This window comes from Panthera onca, chromosome B4, assembly GCF_046562875.1.
Source record: "Panthera onca isolate mPanOnc1 chromosome B4, mPanOnc1 haplotype 2, whole genome shotgun sequence".
Classification (NCBI taxonomy): Eukaryota; Metazoa; Chordata; class Mammalia; order Carnivora; family Felidae; genus Panthera; species Panthera onca.
This window is the reverse complement of record NC_138345.1, coordinates 24,436,630-24,449,534: the sequence shown is the minus strand read 5'-3', so window position 1 is coordinate 24,449,534 and position 12,905 is coordinate 24,436,630. Positions and strand designations below refer to the sequence as shown.

The window sequence follows — 12,905 nt, the reverse complement described above, 5'->3', positions numbered from 1 at the left end:
GCCCCATAAATATTTGACACATTTCTGGCCAAGAACCCCTTTTTTGCTGATATAATCTGTAGTGGAGACTAAACCTGATATTTTCTTTTAAAACGACAACGCTTTTTTGTACTAACTTTTGCCGATAAGCCACAGGACAGAAACAGCTGATCTACTTAGGAAGCAGGTTCTTTCCAGAATCACTTCCCTCTTGGCCTCACTCTGTGTTCCCCTTTCTAGGCGGCCATGTGCCTTTTAGCTCCCTTTTCCTACTGCCTTGTGGGCAGATGGGAACAGCACTGTCTGGTGAGGGTGAATGGGTACCTCGTGATGCTGCATTTCCCAGTGAGACACCCGTAGCACTGTGGTTAAGGACGCGGTAAGCTTCTGTGTGTTCCTTTTCCTTGCCCCCGCCCCCCTTTTTTAAACCAGTATTTTTAAATCTCTTATGTATTACTGACCACATATAGGTTGGGGTGATACAGGAATGATCCATTTTTCCCCAACTTTGTCCCAGTGTATCTGAAAGGAGAACAATTCACAACTCCTTTGTGTAGAAGAAAGTTAATTAGTTTCTGTTGAAATAGGTTCATAGTGAAACAATCAGAAGAGGCATCCATTCTCCATCCATCATCTTAAAAGGTTCAGCGGAGTCAGCTGTTAGTGTCCTGGGGCTCATGACAATTATTTGTCATTGTTAAGATTCCTAGAAGTATGGCACACCAAGCTTTTTAGTAGACTACAAGCTTCTTTAGGAAAAGGCTTGTTCCTTAGTCATCTTGATAACCTCAGGGCCTCACCGAAAGAATCCTCACTGAGCTGGCAGTCTCCATTCCCTCCATTCCTCCTGTTCCTGACTCAACATTTACTAACCAGCGTCTGAATAGACTAACGTTTGGAGTCTGTGCAGACAGCAGCCAGTGACTGATCTCTCTGGCCTCAGGCATGCCTTTACGTTTACATGGTTTATGAATCCTCCGTTTTGTGGGTTAATAGTAAAAAAGAAAATGTTCCTTGCTCATGCTTTAATGTATACAAGAGGATTTTATAAATTTTGTCGCAACTTAGCACATGTATTAATATTACTGAGTTTTGGGCTGGCAAGTTAGTCTCATGAGGAGAAAGAACCCATCTATAACACGTCGTTCTCTTCTCACCTCTGCCTCAAAATTCTGAGAGGACAGAGCCTGGTAGTGAGGACTGCTATTTCCACAAAGGGCTTCAACATCTCCTTTTGGGTGGGTGAGTGGGTACTTCATTCCTCAGTTGACTGATGTCCACTAGCGTTGGCCAAGATCACCTGGTCCACCCCGCCCCTTCACCCCCGCCAGCTGCCAGATTCCCCTAAAGGAGAGTTACCCTGGTTATGGGTCTGCTAGACAGTGGATAAAGGATGATCTCTCCTTCCCTGGGTGGGAAGTTGATCAAAAGCAAGGTCACTGGTTTCAATAATGTCAAAACAGAATCCCTGAGTTCTACGGAAGACATAGTTTATCTTTGTAAATTGTGAGAAAGAATACAGGCAAATCTCTCAAAAACTAAAAGTTACTAAAATTTTAGACCAAAGAGCTAATAACTCTTCATTTCATGGATTGGTGATGAACATCTTATTGCTTTGCTAAATACCGGATTAAATATGCTGCAAAGTTACAATCTATTAAAAAGATGTCCAAATGCCAGCCAATGTCCCACTCACTTCAAACCACACTTGGCCCAGCCACAGCCATGTGGCCGGCCTCCAGAGCAGGCTCTGGAAATAAATGTCTGCCTCGCTAGTCCCTGCAGCATCTCTGAAGCTTCCTAAGCTTTTTCATCCACGTGAAGGAGAACATAAAGGCAGCTTTTACTTACTTCCTTAATTGACAGTCCCTCAATCTGGAGAAAGAAAGAACTATGTGGTTCTAGTTGCCCTTGTAAATGTTCTTGACATTTTGAGGCAATGGCCAAGGCCCTCTGAGAGCAGCACACATTCCCATTAAACTTCTAGAACGGCAGAATTTCTTATGCTGGGAGGCCCTTCCAGTGCCTTTTTAAGGGGCTCTGAGGCACATCCCAAATCCAGTCCTATAATCAAGATGCGGAAACCATTCACCTTGTCAGTGCCTAAAATATATGGAAATAATCGTAATGCTACCTTAAATACATACAGCATTTAATTTACGAGGTACTTTCTCAGTTAATCCTTAGTACGACCCTGAGGGGAAAGTTGTAATCTCTTCCGTTTCAAGTTTTATTCACAGATAAAGCTTAGAAGTAAAATGGCTGGTCCCAACATCTCAGCCCCAGGGCCAGGATCAAATCTAGGTCCAGGTCTCTTACCTGAATGCTTTCCCACATCTCCCCTATCAGCTTACCTAAATGCTTACCCCATACCTTCCCATCAGCTGTGCCTGGAACAGACAAAGCAGTGTGTCCAAGGGAGTTTGGAAAACCTACCTGTTGGCAAGCGAACAGGACAGGGCCGGTGGCTAACCCAAGCTTCAGATCTGCTGACGTTGGTTTGCCCATCCGGTCAGAACACGAGGTGAAGTCCAACACGTCGTCTATTAGCTGGTGGAAGGGAAAGAGGGGCATCTAGAGCACCACATCCCGCATCGAGGCTGCCCCTCCCGCTGTGCCAACAGACCACGTTCTTAAAAAGCAGCAGACCGGGGCGCCTGGGTGGCGCAGTCGGTTAAGCGTCCGACTTCAGCCAGGTCACGATCTCACGGTCCGTGAGTTCGAGCCCCGCGTCAGGCTCTGGGCCGATGGCTCGGAGCCTGGAGCCTGTTTCCGATTCTGTGTCTCCCTCTCTCTCTGCCCCTCCCCCGTTCGTGCTCTGTCTCTCTCTGTCCCAAAAATAAATAAAAAAAAAAAGTTGAAAAAAAAAATTAAAAAAAAAAAAAAAAAAAGCAGCAGACCGACCTGAAAGGCTATTCCCACGTTTTTCCCGTATTGATAGGCAATCTCATGCACTGCTGGATCAGGGCATCCGAGGACAGAGACCTGAAGCAGAGAGAGAATTCTGAAATAAGCTGCTGGCAGGCCCGAGCCGGGGAGCCCCAGTCTGTGTGCACAGATGCATCCATCCGGTCCCTCAAATGAGAGGCAGTGAGGCTGGTCCGAAGATACTGCAGCAGAGGGAGATCAAACATGCATACGCCACTGGTGCTTTTAATGAAAGGATGTCAGCCTCAGACGGCTTTTTCAAATTTTAAGGAAACCACCTTCCACCCCTTTCCCAGGAGAAGTCATCTTTCCCACTGCTTCCGGCACTCGGTGCTAAACCTGGCCTAAATGTTGGCTTTATTTTTATTTTTCTATTGATGTAGACCTTATTTTAGGGCTAGCTAGTCTGATCTAATCACACATGATGTTGCTATATATGTATTTCCTCATTTGTAGTTTCTTTTAATACTAAATTTTTGGTGATTTCACTTATTTCTCAAATGCAGCCATTTCCTCACATGTGTGAAACAGCCTCAGACCTCGCGCTTCTGACATCCTGTTTTCTCATCCTCAAGGGTCTTCATGCTCCTACTGCTCCTGTATTTCTCTTGCAAGAAGTAATTAACTACATGGAAACTTTTTTTTTCCTTTCTTTTTCAGTGGAGGAGAAGTAAGACTTCTAAGCACTTTTTAAAACTCAAAAAAAAAACTAGCTGGCTCCGGTCACTTGAGTGCCTTTCCCACTGCTCTGCTAAGCAGACCCTGCCACACTTCAGAAAACAAAGACTGGGTAAAAACCGAAAGGAGGGAACAGGAATGAGGTCTACTCCACCGGAGAGGAAATGTCTATGCTGACTCCATGAGAAAGGCAGACAAGGTGCGGTCTCCTTCCTGAGGTGGGTCACTGATGATGAAGGATCCTGTCCTTCGTGACCCTCTGGTCGGCACCCTCTTTGCTCAGGCATCTGTGTAGCCCAGTGGTGCGGACTCTGTGGTTAGCCTGCCAGGGGCGTGTAAATACGCTACGTATTACCACGCGAACTTAGCGTATTACTTGGTATTTCTGGGCTTCAGTTTCCTCATCTGTAAAATGCAGGATCAAAAGCACTTAGCTCATAGGGCTGCTGTGAGGAATACACGCGATGCTGCTTTTAAACCTCAGCTGAGTGCTGGGCATCTGGCCATAACACTAGATGTTTGCTGTTGTTGTTAATTATCCTCCTCCTCCCCTTCTCCTAGGTGCAGGAACAGGAGCTGGGTAGTGTCCATGCTCTGTGGCTAATTAAAGCCAGCTCATACAATCTGGGCAACATTCTCTTAGCCCTGAGAATGTTTTTGATGACTTAATGAAGTCTGTGACCGCGTTAATGTTTGGCTGCAGGTCCTTGATACAAATTTGCCTGTCATGAAAGGTCAGGTGGCCACTTGAATGAATAACAAACTCACAACCGCTTTCAACGGCACAGACCTGACCACTGACAGGCACGGATCCACGTACAGGAAGAGATTCCTCTTTTCAACCATACTAAAGAATCTATGACACCAGCTGGGAGACGATTTAGAAATTCTGACAAGAGTCAAGAAAGCCATCAACTTGGCCGAAAGAATAAATGTGGTAAGATCTGGGCAGCTGAGGATGTGCTGAGCTCAGAACACAATGACACCCCCTTTCCAGGCAGAAATAACTCAGAGAGCGAGCCTGTTCATGCTGTTACTTCAACACAAAACAGCACAGAAATGCCAGCTTTCTTCCTGAAAAGTAAGAGATATTTAAAAACTCTCTTCTATTTCTAAACTCACTGGATTAAAATTTATGGAGTACATATGATGAGCACTTTACATTATCTTAGTTAAGCTGCACAGTGTCCCAGAAGCATTTCTTTTGTGGTTGATGATGATAAGAGCAAACAATTACCAAGCCCTCATCATATGCCAGGAGCTATTCTGAGATTTCTCATGTATTAACTCACTTACGGGCCAGGCCTGGAGGCACAGAGAGCACCAGATGTTATAGGGCTGGGAAACGGTGGAATGAGAATTTGAACCCAAGAGTCGGACTCCAGAGACCATTCTCTTAATCACTTTATTACACTGCTTCCAAGGGGCGCAAAACAGAAGCCCAAAGAAGTCAAATCATGTGCCCGAGGAAGCAGAAAGCTGTGTGGTCTGGGCGCACCGCCCGCAGCTCACATGCTACCACAGAAACGAGTGACACTTAGTGGGCAGCTTCCGCTTCACAGGCGGGGAAGGGACGTTTCTGCCCAGATTTCCACGCCTGGGGTGCAAAGACCGTTCCTCAGTGCCCAGAGAATCCCGCTCCCCCACGCCGGGTAAGGATCGCCTGGATCCGTCCCGTGCAGGTGGAGAAGTCACAAGCAGTGCAACACAAAAGGCACAGAGGACGTGTGCGGACAGGACACAAGCGCTTCTTGTGCTCAGCGCCAGGGGACAGGTGCCTCTTATCTTTCCAGATGTGGGTGGAGGATGAGGAATGACAGGGTAAAAGAAAGCGGAGCCTGGCTAACCTTTCTGTTGGAAGCAGGCCCACAGCAGGTCCTGCTGTACGCGTGTGGCTCTTCTGGGGGAAGAGGAGGAAGGTCTCAGAACGTTCTCATGAGCCTGGTCTCAGAAAGGCTGGGGAGCACAGGCTGCATTGCAGGGACCAGCACTTGGTGTTCATCAAGCATCTCTGTGTCACCGAGGAAGTTAAGACATCTATCCTGAAGACACACAGATGCATCGTGTCTTCTTTATTAAAAAAAATGGTGGAGATTATTGGAGCTCCATTCTTACATACAAAATATCGAAATGGGTGTTGTCAAAAACCAACTAAAAATACTGGGGGAGAATATATGCAACATAATATCATAGATAAAGTGCTGACATTCTTATTATATAAAGAGCTCTTTTTTGTTTTGTTTTAAAGTATATTTATTTTGAGAGAGAGAGACAGCGAGGGAGGGGCAGAGAGGGAGGAAGAGAGAGAGAATCCCAAGCAGGCTCTAGGCTGCTAGAGCAGAGATCATGACCTGAACGGAAATCAAGAGGTGGATGCTCAACGCACTGGGCTGCCCAGACGCCCCTGTAAAGAGCTCTTTAAAACTAGGGGCGTGGGGGGACCAAACACGTTAGAAGATGGGCAAAAGACACTGGCAAATAACAAAAACTGAAGATATAAAAATGGCCCTTAAGCACCTGAAATGTTCAAGTTCACTTAGAAGGGAGAAATGCAAATTAAAACCCCACTGCAATAACATTTTCTCATCTATCAAACTGGCAGAAACTGAAAAGCCTTACAACACATTCAGTGAGCGAGGCTGTGGGGAAACAGGCAGGAAGCTCACATACCCTGGTGGTGAGAACATCTCAGAGTACAGTCCTTATGGAGGGAAACGTGGTGGGGCAAGAACCACACACACGACTACCTTCAAATACACCCTGAAGGTACACTGCTAACAATTCAAAAACACACTGGAGCGCCTGAGTGGCTCAGTTGGTTAAGCGTCCAAATTCAGCTCAGGTCATGATCTCGCAGTTCACGAGTTGGAGCCCCGCATTGGGCTCTGTGCTGACAGCTTGGAGCCTGGAGCCTGCTTCAGATTCTGTGTCTCCCCCCACCTCTGCACCTCCCCCTAAAATATGCCCTTGGGCTTGCGCGGGCTCTCGTCTCTCTCTCAAGAATAAAGAAACGTTAAAAAATAAAAATAAAAAACACACTTGCATAAGGTTAGGCACTATAGTATTATTTGTAATTGTAAACTAACTACTAGAAGCCTAAACACCCATATATAGGAGTGGCTGAGAAAACCACAGTATATCCACTCGATAGGATACGAAGCAGCTATTTAAAAAATGAGGAAGAGGGGCTCCTGGGTGGCTCAGCTGGTTGAGAGTCTAACTCTTGATTTTGGTTCAGGCCATGATCTTATGGTCATGAGATGGAGCCCGCCTCAGGCTCTGTGCCGCGTGTGCAGCCTGCTTAAAATTCTCTCTCCCTCTCTCTCTCTCAATACAATACAATACAATACAATACAATACAATACAATACAGAGGAAGATTCTACAGAGCAGCATGGGATGACATCCCTGATACACTGCTAATTGAAGAAAACAAGGTGCAAAGGTCAGACACACACAGAAAAGGTAGCACAGCATCCTACTTTTCCTTGCAAGAAAGAAAGGGAAACAACATGCATGTGGGGCTGTTCATCTGTGTAAAAAGAAACACAGGAAGGAGGAAGCAGAAGCAAAGAGACTGGTCACTTACAGGGTGGGTGGAAAGGATGAGGAGGGGGACGGGACACATGGGAATGGTGGGCAAGTACCAGTCTGTATACACTTCTGACTTAAGGAGCTAGGTTAACATTTCATACACTCAAAACCACACCAACAGCCTCCAACCCCCGCAAAAACAAAATTGGTTAAGAATGGAAGGGGACCTCTAAAATGGAGTAAAAAATAACCTAGCTTATATTTCAAATAATAATATAACCACACTGAAAAGAGGTAACTTCGAACACAGATTTTTGATTATATTATCCTCAGGCTAAAGACAAAAAGGAACTATAAACAAATACTGAACTACTAGGTTTTTGTTTTTTACAGAGATGGGAGTTACCAATTTTTAAACCCCTTTGGTATATTCTAGGGGACTGAGCAAATAAATATATTGTGGAGAATGGGAGTCAAGCTTCTCATTCTTGGGGAAAGGAGCTACAAATACAGTCGACCTCTGAGCAACATGGGGGTCAGGGGTGCTGACACCCCTCCACCTCCTGTGCAGGTGACAATCTGCATATAATTTTTGACTCCCCCGAAACTTAACTATTAATAGCCCACTGTTGACCAGAAACCTCACTGATAACACATTCGATTAACACATACTCTGTATACGTATTATATACTACATCCTTACAATAAAGCTATAGAAAATGTTCTTTAAAAAATCATAAGGAGAAACTACTTTCATAGTACTATACTGTATTTATTAAAAAGAAAAAAGATAACCCGCATATAAGGATCTGTGCTGTTCTAACCTATGTTGTTCAAAGGTCAACTGTATGGAAGGCCAGAATGCTAGATAAATCATGAATTCTGTGGAATGAGCCAACAATATGATACATCACTGTTTGGATACACATAGATGGGAAATAAAAAGATCAAGACATAAACATACCCATATATATATATATATAAATTTCCTATTTCTGTCTACTATCATTGGAGGGCCCAATGATACCTAGTGGAGAGATCTTGGTTTCTAAATACCATTCTCCAACAAAAGAACAGGGCTCGTTGGAGAAATTATGAATCCTAGTGTTGGGAAGGACAAGATGAACCTGGAACGTCTTCTGCCAGAAATTAATGAAGTGTTGGGGCACCTGGGTAACTCAGTCAGTTGAGCGTCTGACTCATGATTTTAGCTCAGGTCGCGATTGCAAGTTGTGGGCTCGAGCCCCGTGTCTGGCTCCACACTGAGAATGGAGCCTGCTTGGGATTCTCATTCATTCTCTCTCTCTCCCCACCTCCCCCACCCCCCCACTTGCAATCTCTCTAAAAAATAAAGAAATTAAATAAGTGCTAAAAGAATGATGGGGGTAGATTAAAAGGACACAGAAGCCAGGTTAAAAGGCCTTCCCCACTGGCCAAATATGGGATAATTCGGCATTCAGATAAATAACAGTAAAGGGTTATAATCCATAGAATAAGAATCCAAGAGTTCACAGAGATAAGATCGTCCTTAAATCAAATACCCTTCTATCATAGAAGCAAGATGTTGAAGGAATGACAGAATTCACAAAACAGTGACTTGGCAGCCATTGTGGTAATAAGTATCTGAAGAAAGAATCATAAATAGATGCGAAAACCAGAGAGAGTTTGATAAGCAGATTTACATAATCTCATAATCCCTCCCCAGATAGGGAAAAATAGTAACCTGAAAATGAAGTAACCTGGCAGTTACTACCACAATCAAGTGATCAAAGTGAACACCACCAGTAACAGCACAAAAGGGCGTCACGTGGCCCCTGACGCGATGAACTGAGCAGGTGGCATCCTTTTTGTTGTTTTCCTGTGCAAAATGCATAACCGGTATCTAAGTTTGCAAAGCAGCAGACAGATCCAACTTGAAAGGCTCAATGACACATTAAAAAATCAAGGTAGGGGCGCCCGGGTGGCTCAGTCGGTTGAACATCCAACTTCCGCTCAGGTCACGATCTCACGGTTCGTGAGTTCGAGCCCCGTGTCGGGCTCTGGGCTGATGGCTCAGAGCCTGGAGCCTGCTTCCGATTCTGTGTCTCCCTCTCTCTCTGCCCCTCCCCCATTCATGCTCTGTCTCTCTCTCTCTCAAAAATAAATAAACATTAAAAAAAAAAATTAAAAAAAAAATCAAGGTAATGGGGGCGTCTCGGTGGCTCAGTTAAGTGTCCAACTCTTGGTCTCAGCTTAGGTCATGATCTTGTGGTTTATGAGATTGAGCACTGTGTTGGCCTCTAGGCTGACACAGTGCAGCCTGCTTGAGATTCTCTCTCTCCCCCTCTCTGCCCCTCCCCTGCGTATGCTCACTTGAGCTATCTCTTTCTCTCTCTCCCTCTCAAAATAAATAAATAAACTTAAAAAAAAAATCAAGGTAACATAAGAGCAAAGATGGACTGAGGAACTTGTTGCACACTGAGACATCGAAGACTTATGACAGTTAAATGCAACAAGAGATCCTGGACTGGATCCTGGACGAGAAAAAGTTTTCCCCTTTTCTTTTTAAAAAAAAAATTTTTTTTTTACATTTATTCATTTTTGAGAGACACAGACAGAGGGAGACACAGAATCTGAAGCAGGCTCCACTCTCAGCTGTCAGCACAGAGCCCGACACGGGGCTCAAACTCACGAACTGTGAGATCATGACCTGAGCCGAAGTCGGAGGCTTAACCGACTGAGCCACCCAGGCGCCCCTCCCCTTTCCTTATTACAATATTATGACAGCTGGTAAAATAGGAATAAGGTCTATGTGTAGATTAGATAAGAATTTTGTACCAAAAGACACTGTTCTGCAAATACAACCCACAAAACAAAATCCTGTGGTAGCATACTGTGGCTTTGGAAATAAAGTAACAGGAAGGCAGCCCATTGATTCCAGGCCTCATGCAGCACTGGAGAGTATACAAATTTGGAAAAAAAGAAAAGAAAAACAAACGAATGCAGGATTATCATACCCAGTTCTGGGTTCCAATCCCAGCTCAGCCATGTCTGACTGAGTAACACTGGATGGGCCACTGGACCTCTCAGATCTCATTCCTGTGAGATTTTTCTGGGGAAGAAATCACGGCCTCCACTGGTAAGCTCGAGTGTATTCTATATGACTAGGACACAAATAAGTAACCTTTCATTTAAACATATTACTTCCATTTTCCTATCAATCAGTGTCATAAAATAATCCTAGAGGGGGTCCTGGCTGGTTCAGTCGATGGAGCATGGGACTCTTGATCTAGGGGTCAAAGCCTAGATCATGACCCTTGATCATGAGTTCAAGCCCCACACTGAACGTAGAGTCTACAAGAAAGACAGACATAGAAAGACAGGACAGGACAAGAGAGGAAAGGAAGAAAGGAAAATACAATCCTTATTTAAAACAAAACAAAACAAAACACACCAATCTTAGACAACCCTCTCTTAGTTTTTATACTATTTCTACTAAAAAATAACAATGAGTGATTAAAGTTAACAGGATTAAGTTATAAGCTGCTAAATTTCCTTCAAATTCCCATAACATCTTAGAATTCTATTAATTATTCCACAATAATTCTGATGTTTAAATTCTGTGTATTTCCTCTTTTTGGCACTTCTGGTTTGCTTTGCATGAACTTTTGGAGCCCAAATGTCTTTGCATTTTAAATACCAGGAGTATATAAAAATAGCCATTTTGAATATGCAACACCTCTGGAATATTTCTACCCATAGGCACTTAAATATAGAACCTTTTATTTAGAGCGCTCACACTATGATTTTGCCTTATTATTCTAACAGCTCTGGAGTATAGGAATAAATCATATAAAAAGTGAGTAGTTGTGGGATGATGCCGGAATGCCTCCTAGTGGACAGCACGAAGCATTTCATTTTAAAAAAGGGTCGAGCCATGTTACTACACATGTCCACTGTTTACTTGCTAATCTGTGAAGAACGAAGTGCAATTTATAAATGAGTATGTGTGCTATAACGTCTCTGGCTTCCTAAGCAGAGCATTGTGACCACACCACGATCAAAGCTTTCCTTGGTGCCTTGGGTCCATGCCCTTGGCCCTTCGTAGGGTTTGATCATCTGCAAGCTTCACTTAACGCCCTAGTGTGCCTTATGAAGTTGGCTCTCCGTCTTCATGGAGATTTTGACCATCAAAGGTATGATGATCAATGAAGGGTTTATGTAGCAACTTTATGGCACCCTTTTAAAATGAGTGATTCTTTTATTTGGCATTCTAACGTCTACCATATTTTCAGCCAACTCTCTTTTTATTTAAAAAAAAAAAAGTTATTTATTCATTTGAGAAAGTGAGAGAGTGCATGAGCTGGGGAGGGTCAGAAAGAGAGAATCCTAAGCAGGCTCCATGCTGCCAGCGCAGAGCCTGATGCAGGGCTCAAACTCACAAACTGTGAGATCATGACCTGAGGTGAAATCAAGGGCCAGATGCTCAACCAACTGAGCCACCCAGATGCCCCAGCCATCTCTCTTTTTAAAAAACCACACAGGCAATTCTTTGCAAAAAAATATTGGCCCTTTTCACTAAAGATAAAAATGGCTGAAGTCATGGCCAGCATGTTCTACATAATTCACATTTCTTAGTGTTTCAATTTTGTGTTTTTAGGAAGAAAATGTCTGCATTCTTTTAGGATTCACAATTATCCATTTCTTGACGCTTTTCAGAATGGAGACACTATTGGCAAGGGGCCTTTTTCACTGAAGAGACCTGAGGAAAAGTGCTCTTTAACTGCAGGAATGTTGAGAGAGCATCATGGCAGCAATGTCCATCTGTCCCCTGAAGGTCTCCCTCTGTTGCTGCTTTGATCGCAACCTACTTGCCAGGTTTCATCTCTGCCACATTGATTACGCGGAGGTATGGTCAGATGAGTAATCCTATGGAGAGAACTGGCTCTCATTTAGGGGCTAGAACCAAATACCACATGTTGTATAAGGACAATACTGACTTTTTTTTTGAGAGAGTGTGAGCAGGGGAGGGACAGAGAGGGGGAGGACAGAGGATCCAAAGTGGGTTCTGCGCTGACAGCAGCAAGGCCCAATGCAGGGCTTGAACTCATGAACTGTGAGACCATGCCCTGAGTCGCACTTGGATGCTCAATCGCCTGAGCCACCCAGGTGCCCCAAGAATACTGGCTTTAAAAAAAAGAAGAGTGCTCTTCAGCAAATGGTGCTGGGAAAACTGGACAGCGACATGCAGAAGAATGAACCTGGACCACTTTCTTACACCATACACAAAAATAAACTCTAAATGGATGAAAGACCTAAATGTAAGTCAGGAAGCCATCAAAATCCTTGAGGAGAAAGCAGGCAAAAACCTCTTTGACCATACCCGCAGCAACTTCTTACTCAACATGGTCTCTGGAAGCAAGGGAAACAAAAGCAAAAACTAACTACTGGGACCTCATCAAAATAAAAAGCTTCTGCACAGAGAAGGAAACAATCAGCAAAACTAAAAGGCAATCAACGGAATAGGAGAAGATATTTGCAAATGACATATCAGATAAAGGGTTAGTATCCAAAATCTATAAAGAACTTGTCAAACTCAACACCCAAAAAACAAATAATCCAGTGAAGAAAAGGGCAAAAGATATGAATAGCTACTTCTCCAAAGAAGACATCCAGATGGAAAACAGACACATGAAAAAATGCCCAACATAACTCATCATCAGGGAAATGCAAATTAAAACCACAATGAGATACCACCTCACACCTGTCAGAATGGCTAAAAATAAATAACTCAGGCAACAAAAGATG

General features: G+C 43.9%; 1 protein-coding gene and 1 long non-coding RNA gene across 8 annotated transcripts in view; one reads left to right on the top strand and one right to left on the bottom strand.

The window, feature by feature from the left end:
* The window catches only part of PDSS1 (decaprenyl diphosphate synthase subunit 1), a 42,537-nt gene that overhangs the window by 6,804 nt on the left and 22,828 nt on the right, over positions 1-12,905 (bottom strand). For 6 of the 7 annotated variants that reach the window (XR_009617617.3, XR_009617618.3, XM_060659126.3 and 3 more), the window contains 2 exons: positions 2,884-2,964; positions 2,416-2,529 (listed from right to left, as the gene is read on the bottom strand). Coding sequence is in view for 4 of the 7 variants with exons in the window: in XM_060659126.3 (XP_060515109.1) it covers positions 2,416-2,529; positions 2,884-2,964 (195 nt within the window). In the remaining 3 variants the exon portion in view is untranslated. Of the gene's footprint in view, positions 1-2,415; positions 2,530-2,883; positions 2,965-12,905 lie in introns of those variants that run through there. The other variant, XR_009617619.3, reaches the window with a different exon arrangement.
* LOC144616966 (uncharacterized) lies at positions 7,048-10,548 on the top strand. The gene is made up of 2 exons (XR_013556934.2): positions 7,048-9,064; positions 9,299-10,548. It is a non-coding gene; the product is annotated as an uncharacterized LOC144616966 (long non-coding RNA).